This window comes from Solanum dulcamara, chromosome 11 (genome assembly GCF_947179165.1).
Source record: "Solanum dulcamara chromosome 11, daSolDulc1.2, whole genome shotgun sequence".
Lineage (NCBI taxonomy): Eukaryota > Viridiplantae > Streptophyta > Magnoliopsida > Solanales > Solanaceae > Solanum > Solanum dulcamara.
Window position 1 is genome coordinate 50,660,755 of NC_077247.1, and position 20,018 is coordinate 50,680,772.

A 20,018-nucleotide genomic window follows, 5' to 3' on the forward strand; every position below is an offset into this window, starting at 1 on the left:
CATGTAACACACCAGGAAAGGATTAGTAATAAAAAAAGTCTATTTAGTTAAGGATTCGCGAGGAACACATAAAACCCTAATTCCACTTCATAATGATTTAAACCACATTAAATCGTACTTTTGTTCGTTGATGCTTGTTATTTGATATGTTAATTAGTTTTATAAAAATCTCCCTTTTCTTTACGGAAATAAATTGATTACTAAAACAAATAATAAATGATTAATCTAAAGTCTAAATCATATTGTTGGTGGATTGACCCTAACCTTTGTTAGGTTTTATATTTGATCAACGATCGCTTTATACTTGTTTAGAGAGGTGTAATTTGAACGTACCATATATTAATATCATTTGTTTTATACTTTGATATTTATATATGAGTGAAAATTAAAATAATATATTATTATAGTGTTAATGGATTATCGATTTATCCAATGACCTAATATTTAAAAACCAATATTGAACCAATAACCTAATAATTATTTTTTATAAAATTATTAAATAACTATTAGTCTAATAATTCAATAATAATATTTTTTTTTGATTTAATTTTTGCATATCGTAATTGTAAGTCGAAAAGTGAGGAAGTAAAGGAGAAATTAACGGAAAAGTGAGAGACCAGAAATGTGTAGAGCACGTGGAAATTCTGATGTAAAGTATGAGCCTTTTAGCATGGATTCTGGTGAAAGGTTAAAAAGGTTGCATCCCTTTTTGGAGTCTTGTAACCACTTATGTCTACTAGAGTACCTACAAACAACTATTTACCACATCTCTTCACTGCTTACAAAATAATAGAAGAAAATGTCTCTCACAGCGCTTTTTCGTTTGTTTGAAAATAAGTTATTTCAAAATTAATTATTTTATAATAATTTATTTTATTATGTGTATGAAATAGTTTATTTATTACTATAGTATAAATAAAGGAATAAGCTATTAAAACTTGACAACTAAACAAGATAACAAAATTTTATCTTGAGATTATTATTTTATTTTAAAACTATTTATTTTTATCCCTCACGCCAAACGACCTCTGAAGTGTAAAAATGAAAATCCAATCTGAAAAGGACATGAAATTAAATCAAAACTAAATATAAGTGGCCTACAAAACCATTTCTCATGGCCAAAACTATCCAAATTTAATACTGAGAAATATACCAAAGTTAATTTCAAAATGAAATCCATGTAATCTTTTATCCCGTTTGAATTTATGTTATATAATTTGTCTAGTTATCAAATTTGAAAAGGAAATAATTTGATCTTGATATACTATAATATTTGTGTGAATGTAAAACTTATATTGTAAACATGTCCACATATTTGTATAACTATAAATCTTTTTAGGAGAAATGCAAATTTTCAATTAAAAACATTTTCAAATTTTAAAAAGAAACCAAGGGAGTATTAAAATAATTAGTAAGAACGAATTTAGGTTAATGAGCTCAAGTTAAATTAGATAAAAGAACAGAAAAGGCTGGGATTTGAAACTAAGAGGCTGGAACCTCATCATTCTGAACCACGAAGCTCATACCTTTTTGCTCTTTTGGTGACTAAAACTCACAACCTTAAAGTATGCTTACAATCTCAACCTCTTTATTGACCATTAGGTCACACCTTAAAGTATGCTTACAATCTCAACCTCTTTATTGACCACTAAGTCACACTCTTGGGTGCTACTTGTTATATAAAAGTACTATTTAATATTTACCCAAATTATAGCAACTCCTTTATTTCTAAAATATTTCAAATACTGTACTCAAAGAACAAATTGACAAAAGGGTGCCGGATTCGTCAAAGGAAAATCCATTGACAAACAAGAAACACAATATGCCAAGGCTCTTCTTATACTTTTTTCTCATTTATCTTTATAGAAGAAAAAGAAACTAAAAGGAGAGGTTACATAATTCAAATGCCACACTAAATTGATATATCTGTAACCAAGCATACGATAAAGGAAGATTTGAGTTTCACAATTAGCCGATAAAAACTTAACACATAGGCGCTAAGTGCTTCCGTTCTCCCTCCAAAAAAATCAAAGTACAACAAATGTATTTCACAACAATTCATACCTCCTCTCCTAAGCATCTACTCCCAACTCCAGAAGTAAAGTGTGGTTTACTTTATTAGCCACTGGACCAACAAATTGAATGGGACCTGTAATCACAAAACCACTAGAGATGGTGAGATAGAATGCTCCATTTTATCCTAAACGCGGGTCGTATAAGGTGACAAGCAGAGTTATCAATAATAATCACTAACTAATGCTTCATAAACTAAGATCAAACTCAACGTACCTGGGTTAATGTATCGGTTTTTAAGAGCCCATTCTTCCCTCTTTGAAGCAAACTTCTTGAATGGAGCACCTGAATATACATTCCAAATTAGTTTTCTACTTGGTTGCACATGAATGGGGTGTGGTTGTGCTCAGTAAGTTTTGATAACTTAAGCATTGTAACTAAATATATGATAATCAGTTTCCCAGAGAATGAAGGAAACAAATGGAGCCACAAGGAAAATAATACAAGTTATATTATATCCGAGAGTTCTAACCTTCAAGCTCAACCATAGCCTTTTTGATCACAGGCTTGAACTTGCCTGTAGAATTGAATGCATTTTCAACATTTAGAATATGAAGGAAATGAAATGATGCAGCAAGGACTTGTATATTGTGTAGAAAATTGATGAAGGGAAGAACAAGTTGTTGTACCATGTCTCCTCTCTACGTCCATCAATGCAGTGAGTGCTGTTCCACCTACGGTCCATTCTTCAACTGGAGCAGCCAAATTACCGACCTGATACACAAGGAAAATCAAGAGTGACCTCAATACAATAGCTGATGTGTGAATTATAGGATATTCAAAAATGAGTCGCATAGGTCAAAATGGTGACTGATTAGGAAGTTATAATAATAATGCATCTAATATAACAATTTGGAACTAAACAATTTTATAGTAGCAGAAGCACATACCGATGATATCAACCCTGTCTTCCCACTTTGAAGCAGTGATCCTGCACCATACCCCAATGCGTAACAGTATGTAGAATCAAAGTTGGACGGCAAGCCACACCTTCCTTCATAACTGGGAAGTGGTACCAATGGTCAGTACTAAGACCTCATTTTGAATAATAAGAAGCTCATGGTATGACACAAACAGAAAGTTAAGCAATGAAAGATTGGGCTAAAAGAGTACCCGAAAAAGTGGGACTGTCCTTTAAATTGAGCATTATATGCACCCTTCTGCTTCCTCTGATCCAACTCAGTTTCAACCATTTGAATAAGCATTTTCTCGGTTTCAATTTTGGCAACCTGCAGAAATACCACTTGTTATCAAATTGTGTAGCACAGAGCAGAATGACTTTAACAATGATCAATATTTACCTGGACATTTCCATGTGGATCTCTCTCAAGCAGCAGTTGTTCCTGAATTGCTAAGGGAAACAGCTCAAAGAGCTCAAGGCACTGCGGAGTAAGTTTCTTTTTCCAAACACCCGCTTCATCCACGACATCATGTGCCAATATTTCATTTAGTTCTGCAATGAGTTGCTGAACCTGCAAAAGACCACTAGAAAGTCAGAACATAGACAACCAGTTTCCAAAAGGTTTACCAGTATAAGGAAAAAGAATAGTTTGACCAAAATTTTTTTTAGAGCAGAACTTTAATTGACGACATTAGGTTAGCTTATATGCTGTTTTACCTCAGGAATGAAATCTATAAGTCCTTCGGGTATGAGAATAACTCCATAATTGTAACCTGACTCTGCACGCTTGCAGACCACCTCAGCAATGTAGTCCGTAACATTTTTAAGAGTCAGTTTCTTTGCAAATACCTGCCAAAATATGACAACTTTGAGATATAGTTGGTTTGGAAGTTTGTTAAACCAATGGAATGTGATATAAGCATCGTATAACTACAGATTAGTGATCAAAGATTCTTCACTTTCTCAATGACGTATGCCAAAGCAATTACACAGTATTAATTGCCTTCATGTACACCTTAAATAATTTTGGTTCCTTTCCTCCTTTCATTTTAAATTTTGACCCCTTCTTGTATGCATTAAAGTAACAAGAGTAGACTACAAATCAACCCCCACCCCACCCCACCAAAAAAAAAAACAAATCTTTTCTTTCCAATGAACTTTAATAATTGCACAATCTTGGATCGAGAACGTATTTGAAAGCACAACGTGTAAACCTTTACAAATCACACAAAGAGAATTAAATCTACAGCGTAGAGCAACATTTTCTATAAAATGATGCCCTTTTTATTCAAGATAAGCAATCATGTAATTTTCTTATTTTACTAGAAACAAAGGTATATATTTTCTCAAAAGATTTTTGGTGTGGAAGCAGAGTATTAAATTAAGAAGATACCTCTTCTCCAATCAAAGTAACGTTTGGATGAGTTTGCAAAGCACACTCTAGAGTAATGTGTGAAGCAGCACGTCCCATGAGTCGCACAACTGTAACGAGTTAACAGACAAGGTTATGATATTTCAGATGTACGCAAAGAAAATAGAGGAGATAAATGAGCAGATAATAATTACTCAAAGAAGACCACAATGGAGTAGAATGGGGGACCTTCTTTGTGACATTTGAACTGCAATATTTTTATGCCTCAACACAATTATATCTCATGAAGTCCACCAACATATTAGAATTTACAGATACTAAATATACAAGAGCAGTGATGGTTAACACATAGTAAAAATAACGTTAAGCCTTTTTTTTTTTTGAAATTTATGAGCAGATGGGAAAATAAGTTCAAATACAAACATCAAATGAACAGAAGATGAATTCAATCATTTAGATCAGGCAATTCCTTTACGTGAGAGCAGACACCCTTTAAATGTTCCTACCAAGATGAAACTCAAGCTGGTAGATACTGCAGTTAATGAAACATTAGATGCTACAAAAAAAGAGAGGAACATAAGGTAACACTTAGGAGTGGAATACATAAGAAACTAGTAAAATTCAGTTTCTACTGCAGAGCAAAAAGAAAACCTCAGTTCAGGTAACAGAATTGCTGCATAAATATCATGGAGACTCGCCATTTCTCTTTGCCTTTCAATATATAGGTTACATTTGTATATAATACCAGTTATTTTTTCAAACTAAACGGACAGTATAAAACTGTTCAAAACCAGTGGAGACAAATAGCATATGGAAAGAGCGATCAAAATCCAAATATCTGAAGTAAGTTCTTTCAAATATATTTAGGTTCAAGAAACATGCTATTTCCTGTATGGGGTAACCAGTACAAGAAGCTAAGAGCTGCAAAAATGTCAACCGACAGTTTAATAATGTCAAAGTCATAACTGCTTACTGGAACCAAAAGGAAAGACAAAAAGAGCAAATGGATATAGAAAAATCAAGTGAAAATTCATCATCACGACCAGGAACAATATGAACATGCACTACATTCACGACAAAGAAAAACTTTGCCAGAGATTGATGGCATGATTAGCACACTTATAGATAAGAGGGCAGATCTCTTTATGAAAGAATTGATCCAACCCACAGCCAATTTATTTAAAAAATTGACTGAGAAATTCATCTAGAGCCAACCCTTAGGACCAAGGCAGCCTTGGAAACTCTGGGTAATGGGCCTGCCCCTCTTCTCTTCTCCACTTAAATACCAGCTTTGGTTTGGGCTCGAACCTGTGCCTTAAATCACAAGTCCATCAACTTTTACCACTTCAACTAAGCCCTGGGGGACCAATCCATAGCCTGATCCAATTTCTTAGGGAAGCATGTAGCTTGGAAAGATTGATTTCTAATACAATTATGATGTTGGTAGGAGAAAGTATAGTATCTTTTCAGTTCTTAATGAGTAATTTACGTTACACAAAAATCCTGTCCTGGAATGGAGACATGTGATAAGGAGTGCTATGATGGAGTTGATCCTACCATATGATAAGGCTAGTGAACTTACAATGGTAGTATTTTCCGGTTGATCGAGCATCTATCATGACATTCCCAATCATTTCTGCATATATCTGTAGATTAAAATGTTAGTATTACATGAACCTTCACAGGATAAAATATGACTACACGATCATGCATTATCAATTTTAAAACTTCCAGCAGAAAAATGAGGAAATCAGACTGTATGGAAATATTATGACTTAAACAAATTCAAAGATGGTAGCATTTGCCAACAAAGTGCTGAAATTTTTCAACATTTCTAGCATTGAGCATGTTATGCAATGAGAAAAACTGCTCTTCAAAGAGAAACTGATCGTCTGTTCGCCAACCAGAATCAGATATATAACAAATTGAGGATAATGATCATATCAATCACCAGAAGCAAGTTATAATCCAGGTACATGTCCAACAGCAAGTTTTCAGTTATCTTGTGTTTAAGGGTCTAACACTCATAGATTAGTCTATGGGACAGGATAGCTAAGAGTAGCTGATGTTAAGCCTGGAATGTTAACATCATTATCCAGAAGACCAGATTGCATTCATGCAGCTTCACTTTCTGTACTTTGTTAGACTTTTCTTTTATACAGATGGAAAGATCTCCAATCTTTATAGAGAAAGAAAAAAGTGCTAATCAGAAAGAGTTACCTTGCATGCGGTATCAAAGCCAAAACTTGTGGGAACCTCTTTGGATTTCAAGTCACCGTCTATCGTTTTAGGGCATCCAATAACCCGAGTTTTCAAATTTTTACTTCTGAAAAACACAGCAACTTATTTAACCCCAGCAATACCACTGATTACAACATCAAAAAACGATCATTTCAACAGCTAATCTTTTATTTCTTAATTTATTTTTGGGCACAGTATGTTACCTGAAGTTCTCAGCGAGAAGACAAGCATTTGTATTGGAGTCATCTCCACCAATTACGACAAGCCCATCTAAGTCGAGCTTCTTTGCTGTTTCTTCAGCTTGTTTAAACTGAAATAATGAAACAATGGAATTGGTCATCAACGAAAATACTCTTTCATGTGTAAATATCATAGAAGGTTCATATAATTATAGAATCTGGTGAGTACCTGCTCTGGAGTCTCAATCTTATCCCTACCACTGCAGATCATATCAAATCCACCCTAGAAGAAAGAATATGAACTCTTAAATAATGTTACAGACGTTGATTTGGAGACAGATTGAAGTTCTAAAATATTTTGTTAACAGAAAAAAGTTGCTAGGCAACATACCTGATTTCTGTATGGGTAAATATACTCTGGGGTCAACACCACATACTTGCCCTTCATGATCCCAGCTGGTCCACCCCTGAATCCATACATTGTGCTTCCCTTGCAATGAGTCTGCAAGTAATCTACCATCCAAATACACAAAATGTAATTAAAAGAAGAAAGAGAAAAATCTGCAATAATTGAACTGACATAAATTTCTCAACGATGAACTGACCAAAAATTCCGGAAATAACATTATGCCCTCCGGGGGCTTGGCCTCCAGATAACACCACTCCAATTTTCAAGATCTGATTCATCGCAACATCCCCAGAATCATCCGGCACCAATGATACAGATGGTTGTCCATATAAGGAAGGAAAAAGCTTTGCAATCTCCTCTGCAACCACCAAATCATCCTCAAATTTATCATACACGTCATAAACAACAGCATGCTCCCAAAGAAGGCTCTATGAAGTTTATTTAGAGAAAGGATGCAGAAAGACTTGCAACAGTAAACTTCTAGCATTATAATTTGTGAACTTCTTAAATCAAACTTTTTCAAGATTTGCTCCTCCTCAGTTGGCGTTTGTAAAACATTTCGTTGAAGTTGAAAAGGGAGTATTTGGAAGTTGAAGTAATGTTTGGACATGCAATGGAAAATCCGTGAATGAAATCATTCCACTTCACTTGATATAGTCCTCAAACAAATATTTCAGCAGTTCTGAAATTCAGTATGTGCAAACACTGTTGGTCAAAACTATTATTTTCCTTTTACTAAAGGACAGAATTTGAAATACTGAAATGACACTCAGATGCCCACATGGGTTGGGTCCTTAATAACCTTGAAAGTTGAAACTATGAGTTCAACTCCCAAAAACACTGCACAAGGGTCCTAGATGAAGCTAAATTCTTGATCTCTCTCTCTCCAAAAAAAATAAATCAACTACAATTCCACCTTAGTCCCAATCTAGTTAGGGTTGGCTATACGAATCCTTTGTATCCATTCTATTCTATTTGGGTCCATTTATCCTAATAATATTAAATTATGCATTTTTCATCTCTAAAAAAAAAACACAACAATCCAGTATATGCTTTATTCAGATGAAGGTGCAAGCTTTCAAGTGTGATAATTGATGAATCAAACATTTAGTCAAGAGATCATACAGAATGGTATAGTAACTTGATCTATGGCACCAAAACATTGCAACTCCAAAATATACAGTGCCAAATGTGTGGAGACTGTTCTTTTACGAAAACAACACACTTTCCATTTTCTCGCAAGATAAGTAAAGATAAAGACACAAACATCCAGTACAATAGCTGATGAACTGAACACAAAGACTAATGATCCTGTAAAACACCATAGTAACTTCACCTATTATGGAAAGAGCATATTAGCCCAGAAATAAGCAATTAAGAACAATACAGAACAGTTGAATAACATGATTTATCGTAGTAAAAAACATTGTTATATAATAATATACAGAAAAAGTTGGTGCAAAATTGTATACAATTTGACCTATTGTGTAAAAAATCAATACAACACCAGAATCAGAATACCAAGTTATAACGACGGCAGAAAAATGACCCTAGTGAAGATAAACTCACAAACTTTCAGTTGAATAACTTATCAATCAAACATGAATACCAGATCACGAAAATCACCATGGTGACTTGGTCTATTATGGAATAAGCATTGTAACACATGAATATACATGTAACTTGATCTATTACAATTAAAGTATTGCTGTGCAAGAGTAAACAAGTGAAGATAAACTCACAAACTTTCAGTTGAATAACTTATCAATCAAACATGAATACCAGATCACGAAAATCACCATGGTCACTTGGTCTATTATGGAATAAGCATTGTAACACATGAATATACATGTAACTTGATCTATTACAATTAGAGCATTGCTGTGAAAGAGTAAACAATAACTTGATCTGCTTCCGTAAAAAACAACGTTATACAGTTGCAAAGAATGCAGAACTAACTTGATCTATTACGGAAAGAAATTCCAATCTTAGAACATACAGTTAAACAGGAATGCAGAACGGTACAGTACTTGATTTATTCAAGTTAAAAAGGAATGATCTATTAAAGAAAAAATGAAAAAAAATAAAACAGTTAGTAAGAATGCAGAAGAAATACCTGGGTGACCGGCGGCAGATGAAGGAGGGCCATCAACGACTTTGAAAGAGCTTCCGAGAACAGAAGGAAGAGGAAGAGGGTGATCTAAACGACTGTTTTGAACTTCACTGTAAACGGAAGCATATCGTCCGGTATCCGGGGAGTTGACGGAAGAAGCTAAATATCCGTTGTTAAGCAAAGAAATAGTGGCGGCGGCCATTGAAATCGCCGGAAAAAGAGAGTTGTTTTGGGGGTTAGTGAGGAGTAGCAGTGAAGAAGTTGAGGGGCAAATATCAGATCTTCCGGAGCTCCCTATTTTATTGTTGCCCTGTCCATTTTGATTGGCGAAAGGGCAAAATTGTCCTTGGAAACTCCGCCGAATGAGTAAGACAGGGGTATTGTCGTATATTCATTTTGTTAGAAGGGTACTTTAGTATATTCGTCAAAAAAGCAAGTATGTCATTTTGTTAGGGGATTTACCAAACTATTAATTATTTTTTTATTTACAATCCCTTTTTAGGTGGAGGTGAAAAAGCATATTCCATTATTTTGTGATTGTATTCCATTTTTTTCTCTTCCTTTTTAAAGTTATTTTGTTACCACTGGCATTTCATCGATTTAGGAAATTTTAATACTCTTCAACTTACGTGGAAATCCAAATTGAACTAGATTTAGTAAAATTCGATTTATCTCGATTCAATTTTACAATTTATATTGTCGTCAAGCTTTCTCCATCGTGTGATAATTGAATTCATGTTGTTTGTAACCATACAATTATTCCATGCATTGATTTCTTGTTGTATAGCATCTCTCCAGCAAAAAAATGATCGAAAAACAAATGGTTCAAGTTCATGACAAGATTGAACTGAAATGATGTAAAGTGATTCTTATGTTAACTTCTTTCAGGCTATAATTTTTCCAATATTGAATACACCATAGGTACAAATCATGAGGTCAAGCCATTTATAGAGTTTGATTTAAGGAGAAATTATTTTTAGTTTACATATCTTTTTTTACCTTTCTATTATTTGCTCTCGTATATTATAATCATACACAACTCCAAAAACATGTCTCTTTAAGGCTTCAAGAGGGGACTGCCTTCCTTGATCAACACAAAAATACTGCCAGCATCTCCTCTGGAAATCCTAAGTTCACCATCCAAGTATGTTGTCAGCAGCCATGATTGTGCTTTGCTGTTGGAAATAGGAAACTTAATTGGTGGTTGACTTGAAATGGACTTTGCCACTGAGGAAGCTGTGTCCTGGACTGAAGTAATCAAGCCTTTGAAGGGGCTTAGATCAATCTTTTGTCCCAAGAATTCAACATTCTCGGGTAACACAATAGAATCTGTCAACTGAGGTGTTCCAATTATGCCTTCTTCAAATTTAATCTGAACCACAAACACAGTATAACATGAGACTAAAATGATGATCAAGTACGACGAACGATGACAAGACTAGAAAAATGTCAAAGAAGATAACTACCTGGACACGTTTAGGACTTCTGACTTCGAATTTTGCATTGGTACTAATGGAAGTTGTAGCTAAGGGTCCAGCAAAGACAACAGAGTTTTGGACACTGAAAGTCTCAGAATCGATGATCTGGGAAATCTCCTCAACTCGAACCAGAGGCAGATTGCCCCTTGACAACAAGGGGAACAAACCAGAAAAAGATGTGTACCTGCAGTGTTCCAGTACAAAAATCCAAGTGTTCATGCCAACAAGCGCGAGTTATCACATATACACTGAAGCAAGAACGTTTAACATTCTTCGTGAACTAAACAATGTCCTTGTCTTCATCAAAAGATAATGATTAGGTAAAATGCAACAAGGAAGCAATTATTGTTAAACGTTCACCACAATAATGATTAGGTAAAATGCAACAATGATTAGGTGATGCTCAAAGAAGGTTTATCTCCACATCAAACTAAAATATATAATCTCCTTCAACTTTTCTGCAGCACAAAAACATTCTAAAATTAAGAGTGGACCGTGTACCTATATTTGACGTATGTACATGGCAACAAATGTGGTCGCAGTCATTGATTAAAATTTCTTTAATTTGTTTATTTAGCCGTGGTAGTTAGCACCCATATACTTGAATTTTTAATGAACCTTCTATCAAACGAGGCAAATAAGGATATCACTAAGATGTATAAGCAATACTTCCAGTTTTCAAAGTACCGAAGGTTTCCTTTATCTTCCCTTTTAATACGCTGACTGTTTAATTCCTTAAACCCATAAACAAACTACGATACTTTTAAATTAATAAAAGAATCCGATTGCTTAAAGCACAACAAATCAAGTAATAATTCAGGAAATATGTAGAAATTATCAAACATGTAAATACCAAAAAAATAAAATTGCAAGCTAGTGAAGCAATTGGTCATGTGAGTCAATTCATACTACTTAATTAATCCAAAAAAATCTAGAACTTACGCAAGAATCCATTTGCCGTTGAGAAGAGACAAGGCTTCAGTAGGTGCCGGATTAGGGTTCTTCGACTCAAGCTGAGTGATGAGTTCAACGATCTCTGCCCTATTTTCACTGCTAGCAGTCAAACCCCTATTGGTTCCATAAAAAGAATCCGCCAATTGCTTCTTCAGCAACTCAATTTCACTCGGACGTTTTGGTGGTTCTTCCTCCACAACCGCGACTCCACCCGACCTTATTTGCTCCACTTCTGGACCCCACTCATCTTCCTTGTCGTAATTTGAGGCTTGCGCCGTGAATTTTGGTTTTGGATTTGTGAATTCTTTGACTGAAATTAATCTGTGTTGTTCTGTTTTAAACGGGAAATTTGTTGAGGTGATGGGTAAAGTTGAGATTTTGGAGGTGGGTTTTGAATATTGGGATGTAATTTGGAGAGTTTTGCAAGGAATTTGATTGAGAAAAGAGATGGAAGCCATTTTTTAGAGTAAATAGATAACGGAATGCTATTTTGTAAAATATGAAATGAAGAAAACAGCGGAAGCTCGATCGAATGTGTACTGTATGATGTATTTTATACGAGCGTCGGCCTTGGGTAGCTGTTGTAAAAAGACATACATACCCTCCTTAATTACTACTCTATTTATTTTCCACCCTTCTGTTTTTTTGTTTTGTTTTTTTGTAATAATTTTTAAAATAACGAAAAAGAACCGAAATATCCTTAACCTATTAAAAAATTATTCACAAATACTCTCCTTCTATCTCAAACTAACAAATGAACTCACGGAATCTTTTAAAATATCATGTGACATTTCTTAATTGGTCAAGTATTTTAATTAATGTTGATAGGTTTTCTTTTTCGTTTATTAAAAAAATAAATCTTAAAATATATGATAAAAGGAAAAAAGATTGGGATGGTGTAGTTGATTAATTGTTGATTAATCTCTATAACTAAATTCATTGAGTTAGTAATTTATTGATTGATCTTCATAACTAAATTCACGTAGTTAATTATTGTTGATTGATTTTTATAACTAAATTTATGAATCTTCACATAGACTCAAGATAAATGTGAGCTGTACAGATTGAAGAAAGAAGATGAAGATGAACAGTAAAAAGAATAGAGAAGAAGCAGAGAAATGAAAGAAGAAAGAGTAAAGTGAGAGAAAGGAGATATTTTTATTTCTTCAACTCAATTCTTTTAATTACAATTAGTGTGTATATATATACACTTTGTTATACTAGTTAACTCAAATCAGTTACACTAACAACTTTAACAACTTGTTAGTTACACTAACTAATTTCTGGTAAAATGACAATTCTACCCTCCAACTAGTTAACTTCTCACAATAAAACCCGACAGTTTGCATATCCAAACTAATTGAGTAATAAAAATATTCTCTTATTGATGAAATTCTAATTTATTTATTATTCCTTCTTTTTTAATTTATTTGTTTTACTATCTTTTTTAGTCTGCTTTAAAAATATATATATCTTCACTTTTTAGAAAACTCTTTGAATGTATTATTATTAGTAGTAGTAGTACTACTACTACTTTTCTCTAATTGTTGAAGTTTGAAATTGAGAAAAAAATGATTTCTTCCCTCAAATATTTTTGCCATTTAAATAATATGATATATTCTTATAACTTCAATTGCAGTATGTATTCCTCATTCTCTATGTAATTTTTTTATATTGATGCAATACATATATACACTAAATTAATTATAAAAATTTATAATAATCAAAGATTCAAGGAAAAATACTCTAGTCAAGCTGACAAAGATGTATTACATAACTTAACATTATATGAGACTAAGTAAAACATTTGCATAACGTTCCGAAAGGCTATTTATTTCCTTGTAAATCTAATTTGGATCAGATTTTATGATAAATATTTTTTTTCGTTAATAAAATTTAAAAGCTTAGTTCAATTTCAAAAAGAACTTTCTTTAAACATGTTAAAAATCATTGTAAAGAACAATATAGACAATTACTTCATTATACGTTAAACATCTTATTTACATATTATGATTTGACATTGATTTTTTTCATTTATCTTTAATTGATTATAAATTCTTAGTATGAATTTTAAAGTATCTTATTTAAATTATATTTATATTTTGCTCAACTATGATTCAATAATAATAACATATCAGTGTAATTTTATGAATAGACAATCATGATTGAGTTATAAATTTTCGACATATTTTATGTATTTACTGTCTTATCAGTTAAGTGCATATTTCGGTTGTAGCAAAATTATTTCTTGTTACTTAATAATAATAATAATAATAAGTTATGAAGTAGGGGTAGTTTGGGGTTTCGAGATATATGGAGGAGGGAACGATAGCTAGACACGTAACTCTCCCGTTTCTAGAATTTTCTAATTTTCTTTTTATCCTTTCACATTTCTTTCGTCTCGACTTGTCTTTTATACCAAAAGTTGCTCATTTTAAGTGGCGGAGGAAATGAATTGCACAGGATATTTTAGCTAGAATAGAGTCCAAAAATATTAGTAATAGTACAATGATGAGATTTGATTAATTGATAAAGATGTTGTTATGTGATTAAGAGGTCATGGATTTAAGTCTTGAAAAATAATCTGTGGCAGAAATGCAAATTAAGGCTGCGTATAATAGACCCTTGTGGTCGAACTCTTCCTCAAACCCTGAATATAGCGAGAACTTTAATACACCGAACTATCCTAAATACCGTGTTTTTCCTAAAAGAACTTTAAAATGTGGATTATATTATGCAAGTATATATGGATGTCCACTTACAGCAGTGGATGTGGATGTCCACTTGGGCAAATTGCCCACCTTTTCTTGGCAATTTGCTCACCATTTCTGCCTATATATTGCCAACTTTGGCAACAAAATGTACACACACAGACGCACAAAAATATAGATACACTGCAATTTCTCTGCTTTGTTTCCTCTTTTGTTCTCCTATTTACTCTCTCTTTCATTATTAAATTGTTAATTTAGTCTTATTTTACAACACGTTATCAGCACGAGGCTCCGGCTAATTTTTCAAGGTAACAAAAGTGGTAAGAGTTTTATTTAATTTTATTTTTATAAAATGGCAAATATTTCCAAAATTGAATTTACTGCTCTTGATATCTCTGGAAAAGGCTACTCATCATGGGCACTTGATGCCGAAATTCATTTAGAATCAATGGATCTGGCAGACACCATTAAAGATGACAATATGGCATCCAATCAAGACCGTGCTAAAGCCATGATATTTCTCCGTCACCATCTTGACGAGGGCTAAAATTACAATATTTTACATTAAAAGACCCCCTTAAATTGTGGAAAAATTTAAAAGAAAGATATGACCACCTGAAGTTGGTCATGTTTCCACAAGCTCGTCATGATTGGCTAAATCTGAGATTAATAAATTTCAAAAATATAACTGAATATAATTCTGCTTTATTTAGAATTATAGCTCAGTTAAATTTATGCGGAGAAGAGATCACTGAGCAAGATAAACTTGAAAAGACATACTCCACATTTCCACCCGCGAATATGCTCCTGCAGTAGCAATATCGCGAAAAAGAATTTAAAAAATATTCTGAATTACTTTCTCACCTTCTTATTGCTGAAAGACATAATGAACTATTAATGAAAAATCATGATAGTTGGCCAGTTGGTTCTTTGCCACTCCCTGAAGTGAATCAGGCAAATTCTAACCAACGACAAAGAGGCCATGGTCCCAATCGTGGTCGTGGTCGTAGTCAAAGAAATTTTTTTAATCATGATGCTTGGCTGGCACCGAGAAATAACCAGCAATATAAAAGGCAGAGTAAAAAGCCAGAAGCTTTACCAAAGAATAATTCAGAAATAATATGTCATAGATGTGGAGGTGTGGGGCACTGATCGCGAATTTGCCGGTCGTCAAAACGTCTGGTTCAGCTATATCAGGCATCATTAAAAAGGGCAAAAAATAATCTAGAGACAAATTTTATCTCTGAAGATAATATTGAGCCTATGCATCTGGATGTAGCTGATTTCTTTAATTTTCCAGACGAAAATATGAATATTGACAAGACTAATAATATATAAATATTTTTTTTATCTGTATTAAATATGATGTTTGTATTTTTCTAATCAATGTAAATAAATAAAAATTTGTGTAATATACCATGTGTTAATACATATTTTATTTTTTATTGAAGAAAATATGGAAATGCCTCAAATCTAGCTTGGATCGATGATAAATCACGAGGATATTTGTGTAATTGATAGTGGAACAACCCATGCTATATTTAAAGACGAGAAATATTTTTTCAATTTACTTAGAAGAAAAGCTAATGTTACTACAATTTTTGGTAATTCAAAAATGATAGAAGGCTCCGGAAGAGCTACTATAATTCTGCCTAAGGGGACACAATTTATTATAGAAGATGCACTATTTTCTTCTAAATTCCCAGGAAACTTGTTAAGTTTTAAAGATATCCGCAGAAATGGATATCATGTTGAGACATTAAATGAAATGAATATTGAATATTTTGGTATAACCAAGAGTGTCTCAGGCCAGAAATATATTTTAGAAAAATTACCAAATCTGTCATCTAGCCTATATTATGCAAAAATTAGTGCAATTGAAGCAAATATGATCATAAACCAAAAGATTACTAATCCAAAACTATTTGTGCTATGGCATGATCGAATAGGTCATCCTGGATCAATAATGATGAGACGAATTCTTGAAAATTCAACTGGACATCCGTTAAAGAACCAGAAAATTCTTACAAATGATGAATTTTTATGTACTGCTTGTTATCAAGGCAAATTAATTGCTAGACCATCGACCCTAAAGGTTGACATCGAATCTCCTAGTTTTTTAGAGCGTATACATGGAGATATATGTGGGCCTATTCATCCACCTAGTGGATTGTTTAGATATTTTATGGTCCTAATAGATGCATCATCTAGATGGTCTCATGTGTGCCTGTTATCATCTCGCAACCTGGCGTTTGCGAAGTTGTTAGCACAAATAATAAGATTGAGAGCGCAATTCCCAGATTATCCAATTAAGGCCATTCGCCTTGATAATGCTGGAGAATTTACATTCCAAGCATTTAATGATTATTGCTTATCAATTGAGATAAAAATTGAACATTCTGTTGCTCATGTTCATACTCAAAATGGCCTTGCAGAGTCATTTATTAAGCGCCTACAATTAATAGCAAGACCTCTACTAATGAAAATAAAATTGCCAATTACTGTTTGGGGTCATGCTATCTTACATGCAGCAGCATTTGTACGTCTAAGACCGACATATTATAATAAATACTCTCCGTCACAATTAGTATTTGGTCATGAACCAAATATAGCCCATTTAAGAATTTTTGGTTGTGCGGTATATGTGCCTGTAGCACTACCACAACGTACAAAAATGGGTCCTCAATGTAGGTTGGGCATATATGTTGGGTTTGACTCACCCTCAATAATTCGATACCTTGAACCGTTGACTAGAGACTTATTCACTACTCAATTTGCAGATTGTCGGTTTGATGAAACATTTTTCCCGCCATTAGGGGGAGAGAAAAAGGAACCCGAAAAAGAAAAAGAAATTGTGTGGAAAATTTTATCACTATCACATTTTGATCCACGTACCCGCACATGTGAGCAGCAGGTCCAGAAGATCACCCACTTACAAAAAATAGCAAATCAAATGCCAGATGGATTTACTGATTTGAAACGGATAACTAAATCACATATCCCTGCAGTGAATATGCCTATCCAGATTGATGTCACTAAAGGACCATCTACTAGTATCATAGCTTCTGAATCTCAAACACGCATGAAGCGTGGTAGACCATTTGGTTCAAAGGATAAAAATCCTAGAAAGAGAAGCGTAAGAAATAATAAAGATGATACTACACAAGAACCTCCTGAAGAAGGTCAAGATTTGAGTATTCCTGATATTCCTGAAGAAATCAGTGAACCCGAGACTCAAGTGAATGAAGAACTTTCAATAAGTTCTACCGGTGATGGGATAAATCTAGATCGATCGAAAATTACGGTGGATAATGTTTTTGCATATAATGTTGCAATTGACCTCATGCAAGATAGTGAAAGTCTTGAGCCTAAATCCGTCGAAGAATGTCGACGTAGATGTGATTGGCCAGAATGGCAAAAGGCAATTCAATCAGAAATAGACTCACTTGCTAAACGTGAGGTTTTTGGACCAGTAGTCCAAACCCCCAAAGGTGTAAAACCAATTGGTTACAAATGGGTTTTTGTGCGAAAACGAAATGAGAAAAATGAAATTGTAAGATACAAGGCATGTCTTGTTGCACAAGGATTCTCTCAAAGACCCAAAGTCAACTATGAAGAAACATATTCACCCGTTATGGATGGAATAACATTTCGATATCTCATTAGTCTAGCTGTACATAAAAATCTTAATATACATCTAATGGATGTAGTTACAGCTTACCTTTATGGTTCACTTGATAATGAAATTTACATAAAAATCCCAGAAGGATTAAAATTGCCTCAAGCATGTAAAAAGTCTCGGGAAGTATACTTAATAAAATTGCAAAAATCATTATATGGTCTGAAACAATCAGGGCGCATGTGGTATAATCGCCTAAGTGAGTACTTAATAAATAAAGGCTATATTAATGATGTTATTTATCCATGTGTTTTTATTAAGAAAACGGAATCAGAGTTTGTTATACTCGCCGTTTATGTTGATGACATAAATCTCATTGGAACCCCTGAAGAGGTACAAAAGGCAATTGAATATCTAAAGAAAGAATTTGAAATGAAAGACCTTGGAAAGACAAAACTTTGTCTAGGTTTGCAAATTAAACATTTAGCTGACGGAGTTTTTGTTCATCAATCTGCCTACATGAAAAAAATCTTAAAAAGATTTTACATGGACAAAGCACATCCATTAAGTACTTCAATGGTTGTTCGATCACTTGAAGTGGAAAAAAATCAATTTCGACCTCCAGAAGAGGATGAAGAAATTCTTGGTCCTGAAGTACCATATCCAGTGCTATTGGCGCACTTATGTATCTTGCTAACGCAACTATACCTGATATAACATTTTCTGTTAATTTGCTAGCAAGGTATAGTTCATCCCCAACGCGAAGGCATTGGAACGATATCAAACATATTTTGCGATACCTGAAGGGTACTATTGATATGGGTTTGTTTTATACTAACAAAGGTTGCGCAGACCTTATTGGTTATGCAGATGCAGGTTATTTATCAGACCCACATAAAACTCGATCTCAGACAGGTTATCTGTTTACACACGGAAAGACTGCTATATCATGGCGATCTATAAAATAGTCAATTGTTGCTACTTCTTCAAATCATGCTTAAATAATAGTAATTCATGAAGCAAGTAGAAAATGTGTGTGGTAGAGATCGATGATATAATTCATCAAAGAAAGATGTGGCCTGAAAAATAATGTTAAAATACCCACAATTATATTCGAAGACAATGCCGCGTGCATAGCTCAATTGAAAGGTGGCTTCATAAAAGGAGACAGAACGAAACATATTTCACCAAAATTATTCTTCACACATGATCTTCAGAAGAATGGTGATATTGATGTACAACAAGTTCGTTCAAGTGATAATCTTGCAGATTTATTTATAAAGGCATTACCAACATCAACTTTTGAGAAATTAAGATATAAAGTTGGAATGCGTCGTCTCCAAAATATCAAATGAAGCTTTCATCAGGGGGAGTAAAATACGCGCTGCACTCTTTTTTCCTTAACCAAGGTTTAGTCCCACTGGGTTTTCCTGGTAAGGTTTTTAATGAGACAGCAATCAATGCGTATTACCAGATATGTAGACACAATATTTATGGATATTTACAATAGCTATGTATATTATTTCTTGTAAAGTTTTTTTTTACGTGGACATCCAAGGAAGAGTATTATGCAAGTATATATGGATGTCCACTTACAGCAGTGGATGTGGATGTCCACTTGGGAAAATTGCCCACCTTTTCTTGGCAATTTGCTCACCATTTCTGCCTATATATTGCCAACTTTGGCAACAAAATGTACACACACAGACGCACAAAAATATAGATACACTGCAATTTTCCTGCTTTGTTTCCTCTTCTGTTCTCCTATTTACTCCCTCTTTCATTATTAAATTATTAATTTAGTCTTATTTTACAACAAATTACTATTTATTCTAAATAACTTTAAATTATGATTGACCGATGGAAAAATCAAACTTCTTCTCTCCTGCATGTTTTACTCAGAGGCGACCTACATGAAATCGCGAGGGTACGCATCCACCCAATATTTATATATATATATATATATAT

The 20,018-nt window shown here is 33.7% G+C and overlaps 2 protein-coding genes across 2 annotated transcripts; both read right to left on the minus strand.

The window, feature by feature from the left end:
• Positions 1 to 1,827: 1,827 nt before the first annotated feature.
• Positions 1,828 to 9,582, minus strand: LOC129872380 (pyrophosphate--fructose 6-phosphate 1-phosphotransferase subunit beta). The gene is made up of 16 exons (XM_055947367.1): positions 9,292 to 9,582; positions 7,372 to 7,533; positions 7,158 to 7,279; positions 6,996 to 7,049; positions 6,791 to 6,897; positions 6,567 to 6,672; positions 5,929 to 5,992; positions 4,368 to 4,456; positions 3,692 to 3,823; positions 3,375 to 3,545; positions 3,187 to 3,302; positions 2,964 to 3,075; positions 2,703 to 2,787; positions 2,546 to 2,590; positions 2,290 to 2,358; positions 1,828 to 2,149 (listed from the first exon to the last, which is right to left on the minus strand). Exons 1-16 carry the CDS (start codon positions 9,488 to 9,490, stop codon positions 2,073 to 2,075), a joined length of 1,710 nt encoding a protein of 569 aa, XP_055803342.1. The 5' UTR covers positions 9,491 to 9,582; the 3' UTR covers positions 1,828 to 2,072.
• Positions 9,583 to 10,141: 559 nt separating this feature from the next.
• Positions 10,142 to 12,254, minus strand: LOC129873423 (light-induced protein, chloroplastic). Its single transcript, XM_055948518.1, has 3 exons — positions 11,709 to 12,254; positions 10,755 to 10,950; positions 10,142 to 10,660 (listed from the first exon to the last, which is right to left on the minus strand). Exons 1-3 carry the CDS (start codon positions 12,176 to 12,178, stop codon positions 10,346 to 10,348), a joined length of 981 nt encoding a protein of 326 aa, XP_055804493.1. The 5' UTR covers positions 12,179 to 12,254; the 3' UTR covers positions 10,142 to 10,345.
• Between the last annotated feature and the right edge of the window lie 7,764 nt (positions 12,255 to 20,018).